Raw genomic sequence first — 24,170 nt, 5'->3', positions numbered from 1 at the left:
GGTGCGGGTCTGATCGGATGGAGGCTGAGCGCGCTGGGGTGTCGAGGGCGGCGGGTGCGCTGCTTAGGATGCTTCTGGCTGCTCTGATCCTCCCTGGTTCTTTTATTGGTGGGGAGAGCTGGCGTTGGCTGCATGAAAGGAGTGAAAAGTCATTTTATGTTGTTTATTGGCTTGGGGAGTTTGCCAGCAACTCCCCAAGGACTCGTCTTAAAGGTGAGCTCAGCGGCGACTCTGGGCCTCCCTAAAAGTATTGAAGATGTTATTAGGGATACTGTGCGTTTGCACTTTTCATCTTCAAAGCTCGTTTACGTACATTAGGTAATTAATTTTCTCACAGTCTCCCTGTGAGATGGTCTCCACCCACACCTGGAGGCGGGTTTGAACTCCACAACAGTCTGAGGTGGCTGGGCATGGGGTAGGGGCTGGGGCCACTGTCTCCAGGGAGAAGTTCTAGGGTCCCAGGTTGGGTGAGACCACCAGCGGTCATCACCTCTGTCCTCTTGGCTCCACACTGAACACATTCTCAAGTACATCGATGTGTTTCAGGGGCTGATAGATCAGGTGAGTCCAAACCCACTCAGGCAGCATTGCTTGGAGGTGGTTCGGGTCCAGAGGGGCCATTTTGACCATGCTCCCTGCAGAACAGAGGGCTGGAGCATGTGGTCTCTTAGAACCTTCTGGATTCCACCCTAGAAGGTTCTGTTCCAGAGCCCTCATTTCTCACTCGCAAAATTGCAACTCTCAGTGGCCACAGTGACGGCCCCTTGTGGATAAGGGGGGCGCCTCCCTTTAGCCGCTTTCTCCCACTTGGCTGAAAGGATGGCAGAAGCCGGGATAACCTTGCTGCTACGGACTTGCTCTGGACACCGTCCCTGGGCTCTTTAAGAAGAAAGAGGTCCTGTGAGTCTCACTTCCTTCCAAGACCACCAGCCAGGGCAGGGGCTCATCCTGTTTGTCAGCCCCAGGATTGTCACCCCTAGAAGAACATTCAGAGACTGCTTTGCAGAGATGGGGGTGGGAAGGTGGCTTTTTTTAATCCAAGGACACTGTGATTTCTGGCTCCTGGGGGCTCTGAACTCTTGGTTCCTTCTAACATCCCTGCATCCCTGTGTGTCCTGGGGCCATTTATTAGGATAATGATGGATAGTCTTTAATGTTCATTGAGCACAGACCTGGGGATGCGGTCGGTGCTGAGGGAGGATAGCCAGGCCCCTGAGGGGTCAGGAACTTCAGGAAGTAGAGCTGAGGAACTTCTTCTGAGGGTGACAACCCCTCCAGGGAGCCTCCCAGAACCGAATGCTGTACCTGTGCCACGGTTCCCTGAACCCTCCCTCAGATGCCCCATGTTCTGTCCTGGGTCTGCCCTTGTCTTCACAGCCAGGTCCACTGCAGGTCTTTGCCCAGCGCCAAGCTGACTGGTTTCTATCTGCACATCCCACACCTGTCCTTCCACGTAGGGCAGAGACCTTGGGCAGGCAAGGAGCAGGAGGCCTCACTAGCTGGCCCCAAATAGTCTTCAGATCATAGTCACCCATGGTGAAGCAGCTGGCATTTAGCAATCTGGGCAATGGAATCCAAATTGGAGGACCTGGTCTAAGTGTCAGCTTGGACACTTCCTAGCTGTGTGGCTTTGGGGAAGCTCTTAACCTCTCTGAGCTTCTGATTCCTTGGCCGTAATGTGGGATTCATTCTTATCTTTTGGGGTTGTTGGGGGGATTAAGTGGATAATACACAAGAATGTGCTTTGGGGACCAAAAGGGTCTGTATAAAGGAAAGGGACTCTTGCTTCCTATCAGAAACTCCCCTGCCACCCCCTGCATCCCCTCACCCAGCAGAGAGTGGGCCTGCTCCTTGCCCCGTCCACAGGCTTCACCTCCTCTGCACATTTATGATTTCATTATCCTTTCAAGGCTGCTTTTAATGTTTTCTTTCACCTAATTTCACTAGTGTACAGATTTGGGGGTGGAGTCTGGGGTGGAGAGAGGAGGCTATACTGGGGAGCACGAGGGATGGTTTCCCAGTCCCCACCCCTCAAGTGGGGCCCTGCTGCCCTGAATCCAGGGATGTATCCTTGAGCCTCGGACAGTGAGCTCACTGACTGATGGTGGTGTAGACCTGGATGGTGTGGTGTGGCCAAGAGGGATTCGGACCCTTTGAAAGTGAGGAGGGTGGGGCCTGAGCACGGGAGGTGGAGGAGGGACGGGCCCTCCGCTCTGCCAGCTTGGAGAGCCCATAAAACCCCATCCGCTTCTCAACTCCCGTGAGCCTCTGCTCTCCTTCAGCTGATTGAAGAGGATGGAAAACCCATTTCTGCCTCTTGGTAGCAGGAGGGAGCGGAGGCTTAGCCCCAGAGGGAGGCTCTTGTGTCAGCTGTTCCCTCAGGGCCCCAACACACACACACACACACACACACACACACACACACACCCGCAAGCCTCCACCTCAAATTGGGCCTAGGCACTGAGGATGGGGAAGGGGAGCCAGGGGACTCAGGAGACCTGGAGATACCCCACTGCCTTCAGAAATAAAAGACCCATCCAGGACCAGCAGGACTATTCAGAACCAGGGTGTGAGCCCCTGGGCGGGTGTGCTGGGAGTGAGGGCAGGCCCCGCCCAGCACAGGGATGTGCTCATGGGCGCTGGGTGAAGTTTGCCTCACTGCAGGTGGCAGCAGAGCCCAGGGCCTGTGGGGAATGCTCAGGAAGACCGTCCACATGGTGCTTTGGATTGAAGGGGCTGGGCTGGAGGGGGAGGCTGAGTCCTTATGGGGCTGTTCCCCGGTCATTCTGGGCAAGTGAGAAACTCACAGATCAGGCCAATCTGGCACAATGCCCTGGGGGGTTTGTGTAGACCTATGGGACCTGGGTCTTTGCCATCTGGTTCTACCCAAGGGAGGCACGGAGAACCCATAGAACCATGCCCATCTCTACCCATCACCCAAGCACACTGCTTAGTGAGACCAGATCCTTGTCTGGGTGCTGGGGTGGGAGCTGGATCTCTCTTTACTGGCCTTCTCCTCATTTACTGCCCTTCTCCTCATTTACTGCCCACATGTGCCCTGTGGGTTCTCCAGCCCCCTCTCCCTATCCCCAAGCCCTCTCCCTGGTCACACCTTTGCCTGGAATGTCCCAGAACAGCCGGCCACCTCTTCCAGGAAGCCTTTTTGGACTAGTCAGAGCAAGGCTGTGATTTCTCCTCCTCTGGCTCAGCAGGCAGCTCACTAAATGCCCTTTCCAGGGCTGCCCGGTTAACTCCAATTAGCCTCCTCCACACCCTCTTGTCCTGGGTGCTGGCATTCATCATGCTCTTTGGTCCTGTCCCATTGTGCTCCCGCTACCTTTTGAAAGCCACACCCAGTGTCAGAATGTCCACCCGAAAACCCATGGCCCTCCCATAATTTAAAATGCTCCCGAGAGGCCACTTTTTCCAGGAAGTCTTCAAGCGCTAATTGGCTGAGAGAGGTTTCCTACTCCACCCTGGGGTCCCTGGCAGCTTCCATGACTCCCTTTGAATCTGCTCCATTCCTGGAGTCCATCTCCTGGGGTTCCCCAGAGGCCTCACGGCTCATACTCACACCCACTGCAGATGCTCCATCCTCCTCCCGCACGTTACCTAAGCTGGGATGCTTGCTGGGGGCACGCGTGCTCTTCCATCCACCAGGCACTGACTACCTGCCTTCCCTTCTGCTCGCTCTACTGTGCTTAAAATCCCCCTGCTTCTAGGAGGGCTTCCTGGATTTGTCCAAAGATAGGAGAGCGCCGATACCTTCTCATCTTGCCCTACGTGTCTTTAGAGCTGCCTGTTGACCCTTGCAGTTTTGAGTATTTATCCGCCTGGGCTCTCAGGCACTGTCTTGCTATCCTTCCCGGCTGACTAGTTCTCTGGGATTGACCCTGAGAGCTCCCATGGGCCTGTCCTGATCAGGGTCTTGGTAGCTGCCCACACAGTTCATTCAAGTTGGGCATCTCCCCTCATCTCTGCTGGTCTTTTCCACAATTTTATTATGCATCCAGATCTACGCCACCTCCTGGTGCTGGGACACAGTTCTTGAAGAGTCTTTTAGCCCCGTGACACTTTCTCTGGCTTTTGCAAGACTTGGGTGTGACTCAGAGACCCTATGTGAGAGGAGTGAGGTCAGAGCAACAGAGAGGCGTTGGATGAACACTGGACCCTCCCAAGCGCATCCGGGTCTGGGCCCCTCATCCAGCTGGCAAAGCTGCTCCCTGGGCCGCCCCATCTTTCCTCTCATGGGCTTCCCTGCCAGGAACTCTAGACTCTCCTCCCAAACCCTGTCCATATGCCTTCCTGCAGGCAGCTTTCTCTCATGGCTTTGCTGTTTCCTGTGGCTACTCTGGGTCAGAGCAGATGCTCAGTAAATACAGAGCCTCAAATTTCAAAATTGGACCATATTAATGGTTTTGAAATTTTCTTCCTCTCCTCCTCTACCTCCTCCCCCTCCCTTCCCCCTCCTTTCCTCCTCCCTTCCCCCTCCCTTCCCCTTCCCTTCCCCCTCCCTCATCTTCTTCTCTTCCTTCTCCTCCTTCTCTTCTTCTTTAGCAGTAGAACCATTTCCCTAAATCTTAGGAGGAAAACAGCTATATAAACCTGCCTGTCTATCTATCTATCTATCTATCTATCTATCTATCTATCTATCTATCTATCTATCTATCTGTCTATCTATCTAGCCAGCTATACAAACAGATAAGATGGACATGCTGGTCTCTGCTTGCCCTGCCCCCCCCCCACTCCAGTGATCCCCTTAAGACACTGAGCTGTGTCACTCCTCTGCTCAAATGCCCCGATAATTCTCCATTTCACTCAAAGTAAAAAAAGAAAGAAAGAAAAAAGTCCTAATGATGCACCGCCGGTCCCTCTTGTTACAGTTCTCACCTCATCCCCTTGCTCTCGTCACCCACACCGGCCTCCCTCTGTTCCTCAGACACACCTGGCCCACTCCTGACTCAGGGCCTTTGCACTGACTGGCCCTTCTGCCCTGAATGCTGTTCCCTCTGCCACATGGCTTGCTCCGTTGCCACCTGTGGCTCTTTGCCCAAACGTCACCTCTCAAACAGGCTTCCCTGGCATTTCTTTTAAAAATGGCAACCTGCCTTCTCCCTCCCAGAGAGTTTTCCTTCCAGCTTATCCTGCTCTGATCTATTTCTTTGTTCCATAGCACTTAACACCTTCTAACACACCCTATAATTGACCTGTTTATTCTATTTCTTGATGATTATCAGTCTTTCCTCTCACCCTAAAATAAACTCCATGGAAACAGGATTTTGTCCATCTTGTTCATTGATGGTTCCCAAGCACTTGGAACAGTGTTGGGGATAGAGTAAGTGTCCAGTAAATACTTGCTGATTGAATGACTGTGTAAATGAATGGATGTCTTGGATACTTTAAATATTTTATGTGTGGCATTAAATGCCACTGATGGGAAACTCTGGCCCTTGAGCCCTGAGGAGCACACTTAGTTTGAAAACCATGGGGCTCAGAGCCCTCCATAGCTCTTTCCTGATTCAAGGCTGTGGCTTTCTGAGCATCTGTGGGAACACAGACTGACAGAGACACAGGATGGTGAAAACAGTGCTGTGCTGGGCTGGTGAGTGAGGGGGTGGATTTCTTTTCTTAAGTTGCTATTCAGTGTTGCAATGTTTGTGTCCTAAACACAGTTTTAGAGAAAACAATTCGTTTTTAAAAGACTCCCCTCTCATAGCACAGGGAGCTGTACTCAATATTTTGTAATAAACTATAAGGGAAAATAATCTGAAAAGGAATATTTATATATATATTTGTATATGTATATAGAGATGAGTCTCTGTGCTGTACACCTGAAACTAACACGATATTGTAAATCAACGTCAATTAAAAAAAATACGTCAATTAAAAAAATACGTCAATTAAAAAAAAAAACTTAGGGAAATTGATTAAAAGGAAAAAAAACAAAACGAAAAACCCCCCTCTCCCTCCACAAAATCCTATTGCGGGAGTGCTTTGAAAATGCCCTGGTGCGGTGTCGCCAGGGAAGCTGGTGGCCAGCAGAGGGCAGCAAAGCCCCACAGGCAGCCCCGCAGAGGCTCAGTCCTGGTTGCCGGAGCGGGAAAGGCTAGGGAGACGCCTGCCTGCGGATCAGAGCTGGGGCTTCGGTGCAGACGCTGGAAACAGTCCGCTGACACTTCGGTATCCACCCGTGTTTGGTCCTGGAGTGGCTGAGCTGCTGAACACAGCTCTTCTCCATTAGTAGTAAAACTAGAACCACCACCACCATCACCATCAAAACAGTAGCAACCGTTTATTGTGCATCACTGTGTGCCAGGCTATGTGCTAATAATCTTTGAAATAGGAACTATTTTCCATTTTACAGATGAGGCAAGAGGCTTAGCGAGATTGTGACAGACAGAACAGCATGGTGGTGATGAGTCTGAGTTCTGGAGTCAGAATGCCTCTGCTTTGACCCTTGGGCCTTGATTTTGTCATCTGTCAAAAGGGAAATTATTAAAGTGCTTACTGCCTAAGATTGTTGAAAAAGTCAAGTTAAAACACAAAACACACTTGAAACTCTGCTCAGTTCAATCTATAAGTATTATTCTTGCCTATTATTACTTTTGGTCACACAGCTATTTTAAGTAGAGAGCCTGGGATTTGAACCGGGGTCTGTCAGTCCACAGGTTTGAACCTTATGTCATCTTTGGGGGAGAATCAATGTCTTAGCAATATTGAGTCTTCCAATTCATGAACATAGTATATATCTCCATTTATTTAAGTCTTCTTTGATTTCTTTCATTATCGTTTTGTAGTTTTTAGCATACAGATCCTTTTTAAAGGCTGATACTTAGGTATTTCACTTTTTGGGTGCTATTGTAAATGTTAAAAATACTTTAAAATGTTCTAATTTCCAACTGTTCTTTGTTTTTATAGAAGTGCAATTAGTTTTTGCATATTGAACTCACATCCCATAATCTTACTAAACTCACTTATTAGTTCTAGTAGGTTTTAGAAAAAAGATTCCTTGGGGTTTTCTAAATAGAAAATTATGTCTTCTGAAAATAGAGTTTTATTTCTTCCTTTCCAAACCATACGACTTTTATTTCTTCTTCTTGCCTTAGTTCACTGGCTAGGCCAGCTTGTGTAATACTGACTAAGGGTGGTGTGAACAGATACCATTATCTTTTCCCAGTCTTACGGCAGAAATCATTCAGACTTTCACCATTAAGTATGTTGTTAACTGTAGGATGTTACTTTGTTATTTATTTATTTATTTATTTATTAGATGCCATTTAGGTCAAGGAAGTTCTCATCTATTCCTAGTTTGCTGAGAGTTTTTATCATGACTGGAGGTTGAATTTTGTCAAATCCTTTAGTGTATCTATTAAGATAATCATATGATTTTTCCTTTTCAGTCTGTTGATGTCATGAATTACATTAATAGGTTTTTGAAAGTTGAACCAGCCTTGCATTCTTAGGATAAACTCATTGTCATGATGTGTTATCTTTTATTTGTTGCTGTATTCAATTTACTAATATTTTGTTGAAGATTTTTATATTTAGGTTCATGACAGATATTGATTTGTAGTTTTTCTTTTCTTATTATTTCTTTGCTTGGTTTTGGTATCAGGGTAATGCTGGTCTCATAAAAGGAGCTGGGAAGTTTTCCCTCCTCTTATGTTTTCTAGAAGAATCTGGGTTGAATTTTTCCTTAAATATTTGGTAGAATGCACCAGGGAAGGTATTTGGGCCCGCAGTTTTCTTTGTTGGAAGATTTTAAACTACATGTTCAATTCTTTTAGAAGAAATGCAGCTATTCAGGTAGGACTGGCTACACAGTTTGTGGGCCTTAATGTAAAATAAAAATGCAGAGCCCCTTGTTAAAAATTATTAAGGATTTCAAGATGATGACAAGAGTCATTAAACCATGTGTGGGGACTTTCTATGGTGTGGGGTCCTCTGTGGTTGCATGAGACACACGTTAAGAGTTCTGGTCACAGTTCCGACGTGTTTGTGTGTGTGCGTGTGTGTGTTCATGGGGTTTCTTGTACCAATAAGCAGCTGGTGTCCCACAGTTCAATGCAATTCTGACACTATCTACCTAGAGATAGCATCAGATTCCACAGGTCAAGGGTTCAGTCCTACAAGACTGCCCACCCCCAACCCTGCTTTAGATGCCAGTTGCAAACCCAGGCTGTCACCTGGACTTTTGACCAACCGGCTGTAGATTGAAAGTTTCAAAGACTTCTCCTTGGCTTTGATTAATTTGCTAGAGTGGCTCACAGAACTCAGAGAAACATTTTACTTACTAGATTGCCAGTTTATTATAAAAGGATATAACTCAGGAACAGCCAGATGGAAGAGATGTATAGGGCAATGTATGGGGGAAGGGTGCAGAGCGTCCGCGTTCTCTCCACGTGTGCCACTCCTCCCACATCTCCGCATGTTCACCAACTCAGAAACTCTCTGAATCCCCCAGTCCTTATGGGTTTTTTATGGAGGCTTCATTACATAGTCAGGATTGAATGATTGATTCAACCTCCAACCCTGCTTCCCTCCCTGGAGGTTGGGGAGGGTGGACTGAAAGTTCCAACCCACTAAACACATGGTTGGGTCTCTTGGCCCCTGCAATGATCCCAGAGGAACTGAGGGCGGGGTGGGACCTGGGGAACAAGTGAAAGATTTCGCCCTGGTAGGGAGGAGGCTGGAGGGCAATGCGTGGAGAGAAGCGGGCTGCTTGGCATTCGTTTTCAGAGCTTTTGCTATATGTCTCATCTCCCTTGCTGAGCTGTGAGCCCCTCCAGGGAGGGGCCTGAGCGCTCTTTCCTCAGTACCTCCTCTGTCCCAGGACACCAGCCTCTGCCCTTGGCAAGTCCCCAGGGGGGTGGGCTAGTGGAGTCTAGGAGGCAAGCTCCCCCATCCCCAGTGTGATTGGGAAGGAAAGGCCAGAGTCCTAGTGATGCTAGCTTGGCAAGTTTATTGAAATCCCAGCCACACAAAGAGCAGTACAGACAGGCACCCACCCCAGCCCAGGCCTCCCTGGAGCGTGCAGACATAAACCCCCCTGCAGTGAACAGAGCTGGGCCTCCCTCACACCGCCAGCAGGGGCGTGGAGTGTTGCGGGGTCCGCCTCTCTACCAGCACCCACCCACCTCATGGACTCGCATGCCAGGGTTACCCCAACACCCCAGGAATAGAAGCAGCTAGGACCTATGCCACTCGGAGAAGAACCATCTCTGGGGACTCAGGGATCCCTTGGCTCACCGAAAACGGTGGATCCTTCTGGGTCAGGAAGAGAAGGAAAGAACCTTCTCCTGCCAGGGAAAGGAAGGGGAGGGAAGCAGAGGACGGTGGCTGAGGACACCTGCCGTGTGGACAGCCAGCTCTCCATTCTCTAAGTTAATCCAAAGCTAGGATGGCGATGGTGCCCAGACACACCATCGCTTTGAACTAGCCCGTTTCTCCCCAACATGCTGATTTTTGTAATTGTATTGAATCTACATTTCTTGAGGTCTTTGGGCTGGGTGGTGAGGAGTGACCCAAAGGAAGGAAATTGGGAGTCAGGGAGAGGCCAGTCCGCTGGGGCTGTGGATGGAGCGTCTAGGTGGTGAAAAAAATCCCCCCAGAGGGCACAGGCCAGGCAGAGCAGCCCTTGGCTTCTTGGCAGGAGGGGTACCTAGAGCACCCTCGGCCCAGAGTCTGGGCACGTTGGGGACAGAAGCAGAAGGCGTGGAGATGGTTCTTCCTGGTCGGTGGCTGGCCGGCGCTCGGCTCTCAGTACTTGGTCCGTCGGGAGGTGGTGGTGGACACGAAGCGGACGCTGGAACCGCGGCTGCTGAAGCCGCCCTCGGTGGGCAGCGGGCAGGGGACGCTGGGGGCGCAGGTCTCGTCCACCAGCACCGAGCCCCCCCGGGAGCCCGCGCTCAGCGCGTCCCCACCGCCCACGACCTGCGCCCCGCCCACGCTCGAGCCGCAGAAGCCGCTGGACCGGATGCTGCTGCGGCCCGAGACGGTGACCCCGCCGCGGGAGAGGCTGCAGGTGGTGACCGGAAGCTCGGGCCCGCACACCAGGCCGCCCCGGGAACTGCTCACCGCTGTGGGAGGATGAAACCCTCAGTGAGGCTGCCTCGTCCTCTACCTCCCACTGGGGGTGGGGGGAGGGACGGGCGGCGGCATCAGGGGAAGTGGCCTGGGTCCAAGTAGTTCCTACTGTCTACATAGTCAGTACCCACTTTTCCCTTCCCTTGTCTGGGTGTCTCAAAGACTGTGACTCCACTGAAGTCAAACATTCGGACTAAAATGGAAGAATTCAGCCAGTTCCCCAGATGTTGGCATATAGCCGTTAAGTCCACCATCATTTATATACGGCCAAAGTCAGGTTGGGTTGAGTGAGGTGGGTAGTGACCTGGATTACCCAGCAGCTGCGTCAGTAGCTTCCATGAAGCCACAGGGCTTCTCTCTTCATGCTCCTTGGCGGTCCCCACATTGCCCATCAAAAAGGTAGTCCTTCGTTCCTCCTGACCCACTGATGGCTCTGCCCTCTAGCCCTCTGGTCTTCACTGGGCACACCTCCATGACCCAGGACCCTAATCTGATTAAACCTTGCTTAGACCAGCCCCCAGGGTGGACGGCCCCACTATCTTCCTTCTCCTCTCACCAGAATCCTTCCTGCCATCTGTGACCCACTCGGTTTAGCATATACAGCTCTGTATATTTGCGCTTTTGGATCAGAAATCTGGGTTTGAATTCTGGCCGTGCCACTGACTACCTTTGTGATTTCTGGCGAGTCCTGTGTTTTCTCTGATCGAATAAAAGGGGGATGCCCATGCCTATTCCTCCCCCCGGGGTTTTGAGAATTAGGTTGACAGTGGATAGGACCCATCTCAAGAAGATTATAATTCTGGAGAGGAGGGGCTGGGTCTCACCTTCTTTGTGTCCCTATCCTGCAGAGCCCAGCACAGGCCCTGAGCGCTTTGTTTGGCGGCAGTAGCCGCAGCAGCAGCAAGGGGACTTGCGTTTAGCCTTGCCGTCCTCTGCCATAAGGAGGGGAGGGAACTCCCTGGCACAGGCCTTTCCATTCCTCCTCTGGTCTTTGCCCTTGAAGGACAAGACCACCCAAAGCAAAAAGGCTGACTCTCTTCTGGAACCCTCTCCCACCTACCAGGCCCTGCAAACCTTTGTGATTGCTTAGCTCCAGGGAGGAAGGCTCTGGGGATGTCTCAGACCTCAGCTAAAGGGATGCTCTCAGTTTAGGGGCCAGATGGTCCCTGCTCCCCTGGCTGTCATGGCCAATCTGGCCATGGGCTCCTGACCCCAACGTGGGCTTGAGTTTAAAGGAAATTTGAAGGGCCCCAGGAGAGAAATGTGCGAAGAGGAAAAGACTGAAGGTTCTTACATATGTCTACTGGTCCAACACCTTCATAGACCCTACAGAGAGAAAGAAACAAGTCAGTTCACAAGGTGTCATTCCCTGAAAACCTAGGTGCTATCAGAGGGCTTTCTTGGCTCAGTGGACCAGTGGACCAGTGGTTCTCGCCCTTGGCTGCACAAGCATCAGGGAGCTTTGAAAAATGACACGTTCCTAATCCCTGCCCCAAAACTATTGAATCAAAATATTTGAGGGAATGTCTTCTTCTTTTCTTTCTTTCTTATTTTAAAACAAGCTAAGCAATCTAGCAGAACGCCCTATGATTGTGGTGCAGCCCGTCTACAGGCTTGCACGGAGAGGCACAGATCTAGAGCCATCTTCTAACCCCCTGCCAAGGGCAACCCGCCTAAGGTTTGCAGAAAAAATAGTTACCTCTAGAGAGTGCCCATTTCAGCAATTCTTCACGTAGTTCCCTCCCCCACTTAGTCTTTCTAGAAGCCGGAAGTCTGACCCCACTTCCACCTGCTGCCCTGAGAGCACTTACCGGATCTCCTCGCCCTCCAGCAGGCACTTATAGGTGGCGATCTCGATGTCCAGGGCCAGCTTGACGTTCATCAGCTCCTGGTACTCCTTCAGCTGCCGTGCCATGTCCTGCTTGGCCTGCTGCAGGGCGGCCTCCAACTCCGCCAGCTTGCACTTGGCGTCGCTGAGGGCTGCCTCGCCCCGCTGCTCTGCCTCGGCCACAGCGGCCTCCAGCTTGCAGCGCTGGGGGGAGGGCAGTTTGCAGGTGGGCTTTGGCAGGGACTAGGGGATCCTCAGGTCAGGCTAGAAACTCTGCCCCCTGTGAGTGGGCACATAGCCTGGTGCTAAGCCAGGGATGGAGCCCGTGGAGGCTGCTTTCCCAGGGATTGTCATCCTGTAGTTTGATGTCACCAGGAAGCGGAATATTGCTTATCTTCCATTTCTATCCTCACCGATTTTGCACTTACTGATTTCTGCTGCTCTAAGACCAATGGGGTCCAGAGAGTAAAGCCATTCTTTCTGCTTCACCTGCCTCTGTAAGTCAGCCCCAGGTCTTTCCTTCTACATGGGAGACTCTTTCCCTGGTTCCACATTTTCCTCCCCTAGGAAGTCTTCCTGGACTAATTCCTATATTCCTCTGTTTCTGGGTCCTGGTGGCCTCCCCCACATCTTCCGACTTGGGCTCCCCAAAGCTTGGGACCCTGCCTGTCCTCCCTGTGGGGCTTTCTCTCCTTTCTTTCGCCCACCTGAGCCTTGGCGTGCTCGATCTCTGCCTTCAGCCTCTGGATCAGGCGGGTCAGCTCATTGATCTCATCCCGAGTGTTACGCAGGTTGTCACAGTGTTGGCCAGCTGTCACCCGCATCTTCTCATACTGGGGGGTGGGGGAGAAAGGGGTATTCCGAGGGCTTGAAGATTGGGTCAAGATCACAGCCCATTTTGTCATCCATGAGTCTGACCCCAGGGCTGCGTACACCCTTTCCCCAGTGCCCTCCTGCCTACCTTGGTCTGGTACCAGGCCTCTGCATCAGCCCGACTGCGCCTGGCGATCTCTTCATACTGGGCCTTGATATCGGCGATGATCCCATCAAAGTTCAGGTCCCGGCTGTTGTCCATCTTCACGATGACTGATGTCTCAGAGATGTGTGACTGCAGCAACTGGATTTCCTGTGTTGTAGGATCAGCGAGACAGATGGGCTCAGCGTCCCGTCAGTGGCCGGGGCTGTGCCACAGGGTCCCCAGGATGTGGAGTCAGGAGAGAGAGCATTGCTTGTTTGTTCAGAGCAAAGCAATGGGGCAGATCATCCAAACCAAAAGCAAAGAAAAAGAGGTGGCCCAGAACCGTTTCAGTTTGATTTTAAACCCTTGTTATATACTAGGAGACATTCCTTTAACACCTTAACTTCTTAGGTGACTATTAAAACCATGGGGGCCTAGGGACTTGATGGAGAGGAGTGAGACCATGCTAAAGCTTAAACTTTCTTTGGTTTATCCACACAGTGGCTGTGCCAGTCTGGATCGTTGAGAGCTGACAATATCCTAGAACATGGTGGTCTAGGAATTCCTATATCCCAAGTCCTTAATAGAACCGGGGGTGGGGCTGGGGGAGGGCTGGGAACTGGCCTGCAAGGTGAGGGCCCCAGAGGGAGCTTTCTTCAGCCTTTCCACTCAGAGCCAGCCATTTAGCTCTGATTGGGTCTGTCCCAGACCAAACAGAAGCAAAAGATAGCTAGTTCATTTGACTAATTAGGTAACACAATTTTTCTTGCATCTCCTAGCAAATCAGTTTTCCAGGGTCTTCTCATCAGTAGATAGGAAGTGACATTCCTAGACCCCAGTCTTTTGATTGGTCAACAAGAAGTTGGCTCATAGATCCAAGGAGTTGATTCATAGACCTGAGTCAGGCTGCTGAGAAGCCTGCTCCCCTTACCTTCTCCACTGGTACATACATCAACATATAGAGGATATAGATTTGATGGGAGGAAAGATGTATAATACCAAATGTTAGAAAATACGCTAATCCAGTGAATCCCCCAGGGAGTCCAGACCATGCATTGAGCTCCTTGGATGGCTCAGAGGGGATGAGCCCTTACCGCCATGTATAGGGTTTTCAGGAAGTCGATATCCTGAGTTAAGGTATCCACGTTGGCCTCTAGATCAGACTTATTTAAGAAAACTGTATCCACATCCTGTATCAAAGAGAGAAGGATAAAATACTCATGAGTTGTGCACTGTTTAACCTCCCCACCTTGGCAGGCTCTGGAGGTGGGTGGGAAGACCAGGCCAATTCCCACAGGGCCAACCCAAGTGGGACAGATGGGAAAGTCATTGGGTGGAAATACAGCTTAGTGACTCTTGTTCTTCTCCCTTATACAGCATGAAACCCCCAGGGATGCTGGACATTTTCTGATGCTTAGCCAGGGATGACCTTATTTAGATTTGCTTATTTAGAGGCAAGAAGAGTCTGGATAATCCAAGATTCTTCAAATGTCATCCCTTCAGACCTCTGCTCTCATGAAGACCCAATCCTAAGTCATTGGAGGCCAAATCAGAACTTCGAAAGGAAGCTGTTGTGACCACAACAGTGGGGTCCCCTGTGTGTGAGTATTCACAGGGCTGCCCAGGCAGTGTCCTGGAGTTGCGAGAACATTTGCCTGTCTGGAGGAGAAGTTTGCCTGGACCTGTTGCTCTCCGTACCTTCTTCAGAGCCACAAACTCATTCTCAGCATTGGCCCGGAGTCCCACCTCCTCTTCATACCTGGATGATAAGGATGAAGAGGGTGAGTTCTCACTCTGAACTGAGAGCCCATTACTCCCAGCTCCCCAGTTATCATCTCTTGTGACCTCTCTGCTCCTTCCAGGAGCCTGGCTCCCTGTTGCCGTCTGCATGTTTTCATCCACTCTGTCCCATCTTTAAGACCTTTTGTGAGTCCACGGCCCTTGGTTTCTCCAAATCCCTTTTACTTTCTCAAATTGGATGCGGGGTCTGAAAATCTGGACCTTTGCTGTGCTCCTCTGCTGGAAAAGCCTTAGGGTCATTGCACTTGACCTTAGAGGAAGTAGGACCCTATTTGTGGCTGGACTTAGGCACTGTTCTCAAAACCAGAGAGTTTCCTTTTCTGGGGTCAACTCACCCATGCTCACAGGCAGGATTAGGGACAACCATGCCCAATTCCAAGTCCCCTTTTTCCTCAGGACCCATGGAGGGCCTCCTCCTCCCATACATATCACATCCCCACCCCTGTCTTCAGGCTGGGAATTGAAACCAGCATTCAACCCTGATCCTTCCAGCAGCTCTCATCCAAGCTTGGCTGCTGCTTTGGGGACCAGCCCATGCCCATCCTAGGTCAGTGCAGTCCAGCAGCCACTCACTTCTTCTTGAAACCCTCAAGGACATCCTGCATGCTGTTCCTCTCAGCCTCCAGCCGGGCCCGTTCGCTGTTCACTACGTCCAGCTGCCTCCGCAGGTTGGTGATGTAGTTCTCGAAGAGGGGCTCCAGGTTGCTCCTGGCACATTTCTGCTCTTGGAGAAAGTTCCACTTGGTCTCTAGGAGCTTATTCTGCTGTTCCAGGAACCGCACCTAAGTCCACAGGGGCAAAGACATGGCAACTGAAGTGCTTGATATAGTTACCTATATGTCAACGTTGCTCAGATGGCCAGAGGTGACTTAAACTTGTGGTGACATCGTTCCCTCCTCTGTTGACTTTAGCTACTCCTCTAACTCAGTAGAATCTGGCAGAGCAGGTCTGCGACCCCTCCTCATGCTCAACCAGGCTCAGCTACAAACAGAAGCTTTGGAACCAAAGCTCTTCAACCATTTCCCTTTCAACCCTCTGAGAAAGGTGAGGGCTGGTTCACTGGGAAGTTGGAGATCGATTCTACCTGAGCTGGGGTTTGCCTACATCTGAAAACTGATTTCAACCATCCCTAGCAGGGAATGAGGAGCAGAGTAAAGTACATTGGGCTGGGATGTGGTATTAGGAGGTGAGAATTCTCAGGTCATAAGTCATACCCATCACCCCAGAAATTCCATCATCTGAGACTTATAGAGCTGGAGGAGAACATAGAGACCATTTGCTCCAACCCCTCATTTCAGAGTGAAATGAAGCTCACAGAGGTGGGTTTCCAATCTCAGACACAATAGAGCATCCCATGTCTTCATGGACATGGGGTTTGGGGCTGTGTCAGTTCCACCTCTCTGTCAGTTCCACATCTCTGTTCCTCTCATCAGCCTGAAGACCAGTGACCACCAGTGGTCATTCCCTACTGTTTCCCTCAATCTAGGCGACTTGGCTGAATCTGGATATCCCAGGTGGGGGAGGGGTATGAATTCTTTGCTTTGTACAAAAATTACTCAACTCCATTCTCCATTTCTTTAAGCCTGAACAGGTGTGGCCACTCAGCCTCAGAAACCATGAAAACTTCAAAGAGAGCATGAGACTCTCAAAGGATAAAACCTCTTAAACCTGTACCAGCCAACACCTGGTGTAGGTGTTAGTGTTTCTAGCCTGTCTGGGAGATATTTCTAAGTGGCTAGGTGGTAGGTCTTAGCTTGTTCAGATGCCTTCAGATTTGGCTGGATGTTGCTCCTTCCCCCAGAAGACACCACCACAGTGTTAATCTATCCCTCCATGCAGTGTTTCCTCAGGCTCGTCCTTGCTCTGCAGCAGAGTGACCCAGAAATCATACCGCCATGCCTTTGGCTGATGCCTGAAGGATCTGGGGTCAAGGTCGATGCCCTAGGTCTGGACCAGTTCTTAAGGGAAAGAACATCTCAGTGCATTTAGGTCTCATCATCCCAGACCCAGAGGTTGAGCTGTCACAAGTACCTTGTCAATGAAGGAGGCAAATTTGTTGTTGAGGGTCTTGATTTGCTCCTTCTCATGCATCTTCACCCTCTGGACATTAGGGTCAATCTCCAGGCTGAGGGGGGTCAGCAGGCTCTGGTTAACAGTCACTGCTGTGATGGATGGGGCTGCTGGCACTCCAGCTCCTCCAACTCGGTAGCCAAAGCCAGGGCCGCTGAAGCCATAGCCGAGGCCACTGCCGGCTCCAAACCCCAGACCTGCACCACTACCATCACCAAAGCCAAAGGCCTTCCCACTGCCAAAACCAAAGCCAACTTCGTAGCGGGTAGGCCGAGGGCACACAGCTGCTATCCTGGGTGAGCACGATCCAAACCTGATGACACTTCGACTGCCAAAGCCGCTAAGACCCTGGAAGCTGCGCCCACTCCTGCAGGAGACAGAGCTGGCCCGGAAGTGGTTCAGGTTCTGGGGGGTCATTGCTGAGCAAGAGCTGAAGCTGCCCACACGGCGACCAGAGCTGACTGTGTAGGATCGGCGAGACATGATGGTGTCCTGGGTGAGAGCCAAGCAGCGACGGCAGAGCAGGGTGAGCTGGAGCTGGGAGTCCCTCTGAGGCCAGTGGATCCCTCTCAGCTCTTTTATGTGTGTGGGGACCTGAGGATTGGCCCCATAAAAATGGAAAAAGCCATTTGGAAGCATTTATGAGCTTGGGTAGTTAGCAGAAACTCTTCCAGCCTGTAACCTCCTTCACAATGAGCTAATCTCAGACACGCCTATTTTCCTCAGAATCAGGGCCATAACATCAAACCTATAAACATTAAAAACATATAAACACATAAACATTATGATCCTTCTTTTTCCACAAGTCGACCACAATTGCCATTATGGGGACCTTAATTTGCTTTGGTCATAAATCCAATAGACTTTCCACAGCAAGTGTGGCTAACCACCAGAAAGTTAGGATGGTAACTGCTCCAGCAAGAGGCTGCAAGGGATGCAGCTATACAGATAACCCCCTCAATAGATGGGGGTGTGCAGAAGACAGGCAGGGTCTTCATAGCTCTAAGTAAGAAATGATACGGTGAGAATACAGTTTGTTGCATCCCTGTAGATGGATTAAACAGTCCAAAAACATTTTGCAGTGTTTTATCTGACCTCTATGATCTGATTTCACTGTTTACATAAAAATTGAATCGTCACTAAAGCTCATTTGAGGTAGTGTAGATACATGTCTGATTTGAGACACTCAGAGGAGATCCATTCATTCATACATTCATTTATTCATTTGACAATTACCAGTTACTCTCTCTCAGGTAATGTGCTTGGTGCCGAGGGTACAGAGATAAAAAGATGGTCTCTATCCTCATGGTGGTGGGGGGAGATTAATCTTGAGGACTTCCACCAACCAATACTTTTGTGGCATAATTTGAGGCCAAAATTCTGTATGATTTGGCCATGTATCTGTGTGGAAAGTTAACCACATGATTTTGAGCCCCCAAAATATACATTAGGGCTGATCTATAGTCCTGCCTATGCAGGTTTCTTGCATTATTGATGAATCTTTGGTTAGGAGGGAGAGACACCAAGCAATAAGAATCTGGGTAGGAAATGAAAAGTTCTAAGTCACTGGATATCATTATCATTGTTAATCAATATCACAGGTATTTCAGGACCCAGAGACAGATGTTTGCCTTTTCTATTCTAGAGAGTGACATGATTTGTCCTACTTGTCTGTGCCTGGGGGAACTTGTGCTTGACTGGATGCTCACTTGGGATTCTACTTGGAAGGGGATATGTGCTTTTCTCTGGAGCTATCCAGCTCAAGTCTTCACTATTTTCTTCCTTCCCAATCTCTATACCTTTGATTTCTTTTTCTTGTCTTACTGCATGTGATGTTGAAAAGCAGTGGTGAGAGGGGGCATCTTTGCCTTATTCCTGATTTTTGGTGGGAAATCTTCAAGTTTCTTACCATTAAGTACAATGTTAGCTGTAGTTTTTTTGTAGATATATATATTTTTTATCAAGTTGAGGAAGTTTTCCTCTGTTCCTAGTTTACTACTCTTTTATACAGACCCAGCTATCAGGTGTATGTCTAAAGGGAGAAGCAGAAAAATAATAATAACACAATACTTCTTGTGAAGATTGCAAGTGACCTCCAGGTTGCTAAATTCACTGGTCTGTTCTCAGCTCTCATTTAACTTAGCAGGATTTGACATAGTTGATCATTCCCTTTTCCTTAAAACAACTTCTTCTTTTGGTTTCCAGACACCACATTCTCCTGATTTTCTTTACATATTACTGACTGCTTCTTTTCCGTTTTCTCAACCAGTTTATCCTCATATCCCCAACCTCTACACACCACAGCATCATTAGGCTCAGCCCTTGTACCTGTTCATGTCTTTATCTATACTCGTTCCCTTCATGACATCATGCAGCCTCATGACTTAAATACCATCTTTCCACTGATGACTGCCAAGGTGCATCTCTATCCCAGACATCCCTTCTGTGCCCCACATGTATATTTTGATCAACATCTCTACTTGGATATCGATTAGGTATCTCAACCTTCATCTATCCAAAGCTGTTCTCCCGATTGATTGTTCCTATGAAACATGTTCCACTTGCCAGGCTCACTATCCCTGTAGTGACTCAGGCCAAAAATCTGGGAATCATCCTTTATTCCTCAGCTTTTTCCATATCGCACATTCAATCCACTGGCAAGTCCTACCTTCAAAATATACCTGGACTCCTACTACTTCTCATCACCCTACTGCTACCATATTGGTCCAAGCCCATCACTCCTCACAGGGTCTATTGAAGTATCCTTCCAGCTGGTCACCCTGCTTCCTCCTTTGCCCCCTCTGATTTTCCTTAACACCATAGTCAGAATGGTCCTTTAAAAACATGTCAGATCATGGCATTTCTAAGCTCTTATGCCTCTAGTGGTTTCCCATCCCGCTCAGAGTAAATGCCATACAGGACTCTACATAGTCTGCCCTCCTCTTTCACTGACCTCACTTCCCTCTATCCGTCCTACTGCTCGCCCAGCTCCAGCCACCCTGGCCTCCATCAGACAGGCAGGAAAACTCCTACTCAGACGCTTTCCCATTTGCTGTTTTTTGTTGTGTTTTTTTTTCTGCTGGGAACTCTTTTCCTGCAAATGGCTACATGGCCAGGTCCCTCAACTCTCCCAGTTCTTTGCTCATGGGTCGCCCCCTCTTTAAAGCCCCCTCCCCTATGTACTCTCTATTCCCCCTCCCCGCTTCCTCTTCTCCTTACCAGTGCTTACAGTCTGAGGTCCTTTCCTGCATGGATTTGCCTGTTTATCATCTGTCTTCCCAGGCTGGAATATAAGCTCCAGGAGGCAGGCACTGTTGTGGTTTTTTTTTTCTCCTCTGTGTCTCCTGCTTAGGATAGTGGGGACATGTGGGAGGCATGCTATATGGTTTTGTTGAATGAATGAAGACACCGCAAAGATTAAAAGCAGGAGGAAAAAGGGAGGGAGGACAGGGGGTGAAAGAAGAGGAATTTGGGCATTTGGCTTTGTAGGTATCTCAGGAAGAGGAGACTCTAGTCTCCAAAATGAACAGGAATGACCCTGAGGAGGATGGTGCCGAAAACCAAGAGCTCAGAGAGGGTCAACCCAGTTTGCCCTCCAGCTCCGGCCTCTTGGGGTGCGAGCCTGGCTGCTTGGAGGAAAGGGCATCCCCCTCTGCTGAGGCCAGGCAAGGGGATCCAGGTGACTGGGAAGGGGATGGGGGACCCGTGTGGAGGAGGAAAGGGAAGGGGAGCAGGAGGGATGGCATAGAGGACACCAGTGTGTGTGCCAGGCCGGGAACGGAAGACTTGACACAGCCCTTGGTGTCAAATGGAACTGGGTTCAATCCCAATTTTGCCATCAGTCAGCAGTGTGACCTTGGGCAGTGGCATGGGAAGGGCACGGTGGTGGCACACCCTGGATGCAGGCAGTCAGGGGTGCTTGTCTGTAGAGAACTTAAAAACAACAATACACCCAACTAAAAGTCTGCTTGCCTTTTATTATCACTGTGCAACATTCGCCCTCCATGGTATACAAATGACCTGGGGAAATTGTTTAACCTCTCTAAGCCTCAGGTTCTTCATCTGTAAGATGGAATTATAGTATGTGCGGGTTACACGTGAAAATGTTTGGGGTGTATGCTGTGTGGAGCCTGGTGTGGTGTGGTGTGGTTATTGTCATCCATTTCTTTCCCCCCTCCGTCCCCCTCTTTTTCTCTCTGCCCCCTTCCCCTCTCTTTTGCACAATCCTCCTTTCACTGGTAAGCCGTCATTTCTGTTCCCGTCCAGCACCCCACCTGCTTCCCGCTCCAGTGGCTGCGGCATCATTACCCCACCAGCCATTCCCGGGGCTGTCCAGTGGCTCAGCTTCCTTCAACCTTAACAGCCCAGGCGGGGTGGGGGTAATTGAGAGCAGTCACGTATGACCCCTTTTCGGAGATGGGCTGTCGCCATCAGCAGTTTATAGTTCTGAGGCATTATTTCACCAGACAATGCAAAACACAATCCTCAGCCATTTTTTAAAGGGTGGCAGGTGGGGAGAGGGGTGGAGTTGCCCTGGAAACTCTGGGCTGGGGCTTTTGCTGCTCTGACAGTTTCTGCTTCCTGTTGAGAGTTGGTCTGGATGTAATCCTGAGATCTGCTGGCTGATGTAGACAGATTGCTGGCTCATCTCGATGCTAACTGCCTGGGGCAGAGGGGGAACTGCTGATGAGGGCAAGGCGGGGAGGAGGGGATGGGAGGGGAGGGGGCCATCCTGGTTGGCTGAGCAGAGCCTGCAAATCCTGGGCGCACCGTGGCTGCACTGTGTGTGTGTGTGTGCGCGCGTGCCTGTGGGAGGGGAGGAGGGTGACAGGGAAATCCAGATGGTGAGAAGGCTTTGCTAAAGCCGCCTTCTTCAGAGTGTTTCCGTTTTGCCTAGGGACAAGTTTGTGCAGGAGAGAGGCACTCACTGGGAGGTGTTCGCGCTGAGACCTGCCCTGGTGGGAAGGGAAGCTCAGGAGTCCCCCAGCAGAAGGAGGGGGGCGATGAGGAGAGAGCCCTCTGCCCTGTCAGACTAGTGATGCTTGGATAGAATCTAAACACCTCCCAGGAGAGTCAAAGCACCCCTCTTGCTTGAGCTCATCCCCACCCTTTCAGGCAGGATGAGTTTTTTCAGGTTTAGCCCAAATTCTTCACTTGCCCACACAGTTATCACCTGTCGGGGTGAAATGTGACAGGTGACCTGCTCGCAGGCGTGCAGGTCAGTTTGCTTCAACAAACTTTTATTGGGTGCTGATGTGAGCCCGACATCAAGATTAGGTGCTGGGATGCCTGCTGGGTGCAGCCCTCTTCCTTTTACCAGACTCAGTGATCCTAAGAAGTTCCCCTCCTCTGCCCACAGTTCCATTTCTGCAGCCATTTCCCCCAATCCGAGCCCCAAGGGGAGAGCGGCGGTAGTGGGTCCACCTGGGGCCGCTGATGGGACTGGGATGAGGAAGGGATCCTGGGGGACCCAGGGGAAGGGCAGAGGGCATCTGAGGGAGGGGGCAGTGGGGCAAGGAAGGCTCTCCTAGGGAGAAGAGGGACAAGAAATGGGAGACATTCGGGGCAGACAGACACAAAAACAAGGGGCCTCATTCAGGGTCCTCCCACCCGCCCCAAGCCTCTTTGGGCTGTTCCCCACCTGTCCTCATGGGGGCGCTCTGGAAAGGGCTGGGATTTGGATTCCCGAGGCCGAGTGGAATGCAGGGAGGCTCTGGCTTCCAGCAGTCGGTTGTCCCTTCCTTCCGAGGGCAGGGCGGGCCCTGATCCTCCCTGTAGGTGCAGGGCAGGTCCTGGGAGAAGCTCAGATGTTTGCCCAGGTGATGGAGGTGAACCGCCCGGGGAACCACCAGGAAGCACTTTTGTCCTGTCTGCCTAGAGTCACCTCCTCCCTGGAGAGAGGGGGAGAATGGGGGCACGGCTGCACAGCACTGAGGGGGATCCCCTGGGGGAGGCTCTAGAAGGGCATGCGGGGCCTGTAGCTCACGTCCAGGACTGAGCTGGGGTGCCCTCACTACTGGGATGAGTCTGCCTAGAGGATGGTTCCAGACAAGTCTCCCTTCCCCTGGGGCCTGGGCCACTCTGGGATGGGAATTCCCGAAGGGATGGTCGCCAGGCTCAAGCCCACCTGATGGTGAGGGTGGGGGACTCTTCTCTCCTTCTCCTCCTTTACTCCACTGGGGTGTCTCCTGGGCCTTGGGTAGACATCTTTGGGACAGAGGTGGGTGGCCTATTGTCATCTCTGTTTTTGCTGACTGCAGGCCAGAGCAGAGCATTCCTGTAGTTTTCAGAGCTTTGAGTGCTTAATCAGCAAGGAGCTTAGCTGGCTCTAGGGCCAGGTCCAGAGTGACAGGACTTCAAGTGGGAATGGAGGCCATGAGGCCCCCGTTGTCCCGTCCCCTCCTTCCCTGGGTGTGGATGTGCATCCCTGAAGTCACCGGCCCTCGCCCGTCTGACACTGCGCACTCTGGCTCACGGTTGCTGATCCCTCAGCCTGGAGCCCCCTCTGGGCTTCCTTGCTTCCCCTCAGTCCTGCTGGCCTTTGGGATCCAGCTTGCCTGCCCCCTCCTCTGGGGACCTTCCCGAGGCCTGTGACCAGGGTGGGACCCTCAGTTATGTCCTCCTTCACAACAAGCCTGACATCTGTAATTTCCTGTTCCTGGTCTGTACCCTCAGGTAGGCTGTAAGCCCAGTAGGCTGTAAGCCCAGGGGCATGGATTGGGGCCAGGGCCCCATTTTTTAAAAACAGCTTTATTAAGATATAATTCACATATCATATAATTCGCTCGTTTAAAATGTACAATTCAGTGGTTTTAGTATATTCCCAGATAAGTGCAACCATCACCCCAGTCCCTTTTAGAATGTTCTCATTGCCTCAAAAGAAACCTTTGGCTGTCCCCCCCACCCCATCTTCTCTTCCCTCCAGCCCACTAGGCAACCACGGATCTGCTTTCTGTCTCTATAGATTTCCCTAATCTGGAATTTCATATGAATGGAATCATAGAATTTGTGGTCTCTGTGTCTGGCTTCTTTTATCTCCCTCATGTTTTCAAGGTCCATCCATGTTGGAGCACGTATTAGTACTTCACTCCTTTTTATGGCCAAATAATATTTCATTGCATGGATAGACCAAATTTTGATTATCCATTCATCCACTGATGGACATTTTGGTTGTTTCCACCTCTTGGCTCTTGTGGATAGTGATGCTATGAACATTCACGTATGAGTTTTTGTGTGGACATGTTTTCATTTCTCTTGGGTATCTACCTAGGAGTGGAATTGCTGGGTCACATGGTAACTCTATGTTTAACATTTTGAGGAACTGCCAGACTGTTTTCCAAAGTGGCTGCACCAGTTTATGGTCCCTACCATGGGCTCTAGGAACTGTGTCTACTGTCCCTACTGGTAGGTCAGCCCTGACTGGGGCTG

The 24,170-nt window shown here is 50.6% G+C and overlaps 1 protein-coding gene across 1 annotated transcript; it reads right to left on the bottom strand.

Annotated features, from left to right (window-relative positions):
- Positions 1-9,759: 9,759 nt before the first annotated feature.
- LOC133101332 (keratin, type II cuticular Hb4-like) lies at positions 9,760-17,225 on the bottom strand. Its single transcript, XM_061206015.1, has 9 exons — positions 16,704-17,225; positions 15,246-15,454; positions 14,571-14,631; positions 13,967-14,062; positions 12,876-13,040; positions 12,622-12,747; positions 11,898-12,118; positions 11,381-11,412; positions 9,760-10,079 (listed from the first exon to the last, which is right to left on the bottom strand). Exons 1-9 carry the CDS (start codon positions 17,223-17,225, stop codon positions 9,760-9,762), a joined length of 1,752 nt encoding a protein of 583 aa, XP_061061998.1.
- Positions 17,226-24,170: the final 6,945 nt, after the last annotated feature.

The sequence above is a fragment of the Eubalaena glacialis genome, chromosome 11 (genome assembly GCF_028564815.1).
Source record: "Eubalaena glacialis isolate mEubGla1 chromosome 11, mEubGla1.1.hap2.+ XY, whole genome shotgun sequence".
NCBI lineage: Eukaryota > Metazoa > Chordata > Mammalia > Artiodactyla > Balaenidae > Eubalaena > Eubalaena glacialis.
The sequence above is the reverse complement of the archived record's forward strand: the minus strand, read 5'-3'. Positions and strand labels throughout refer to the sequence as shown.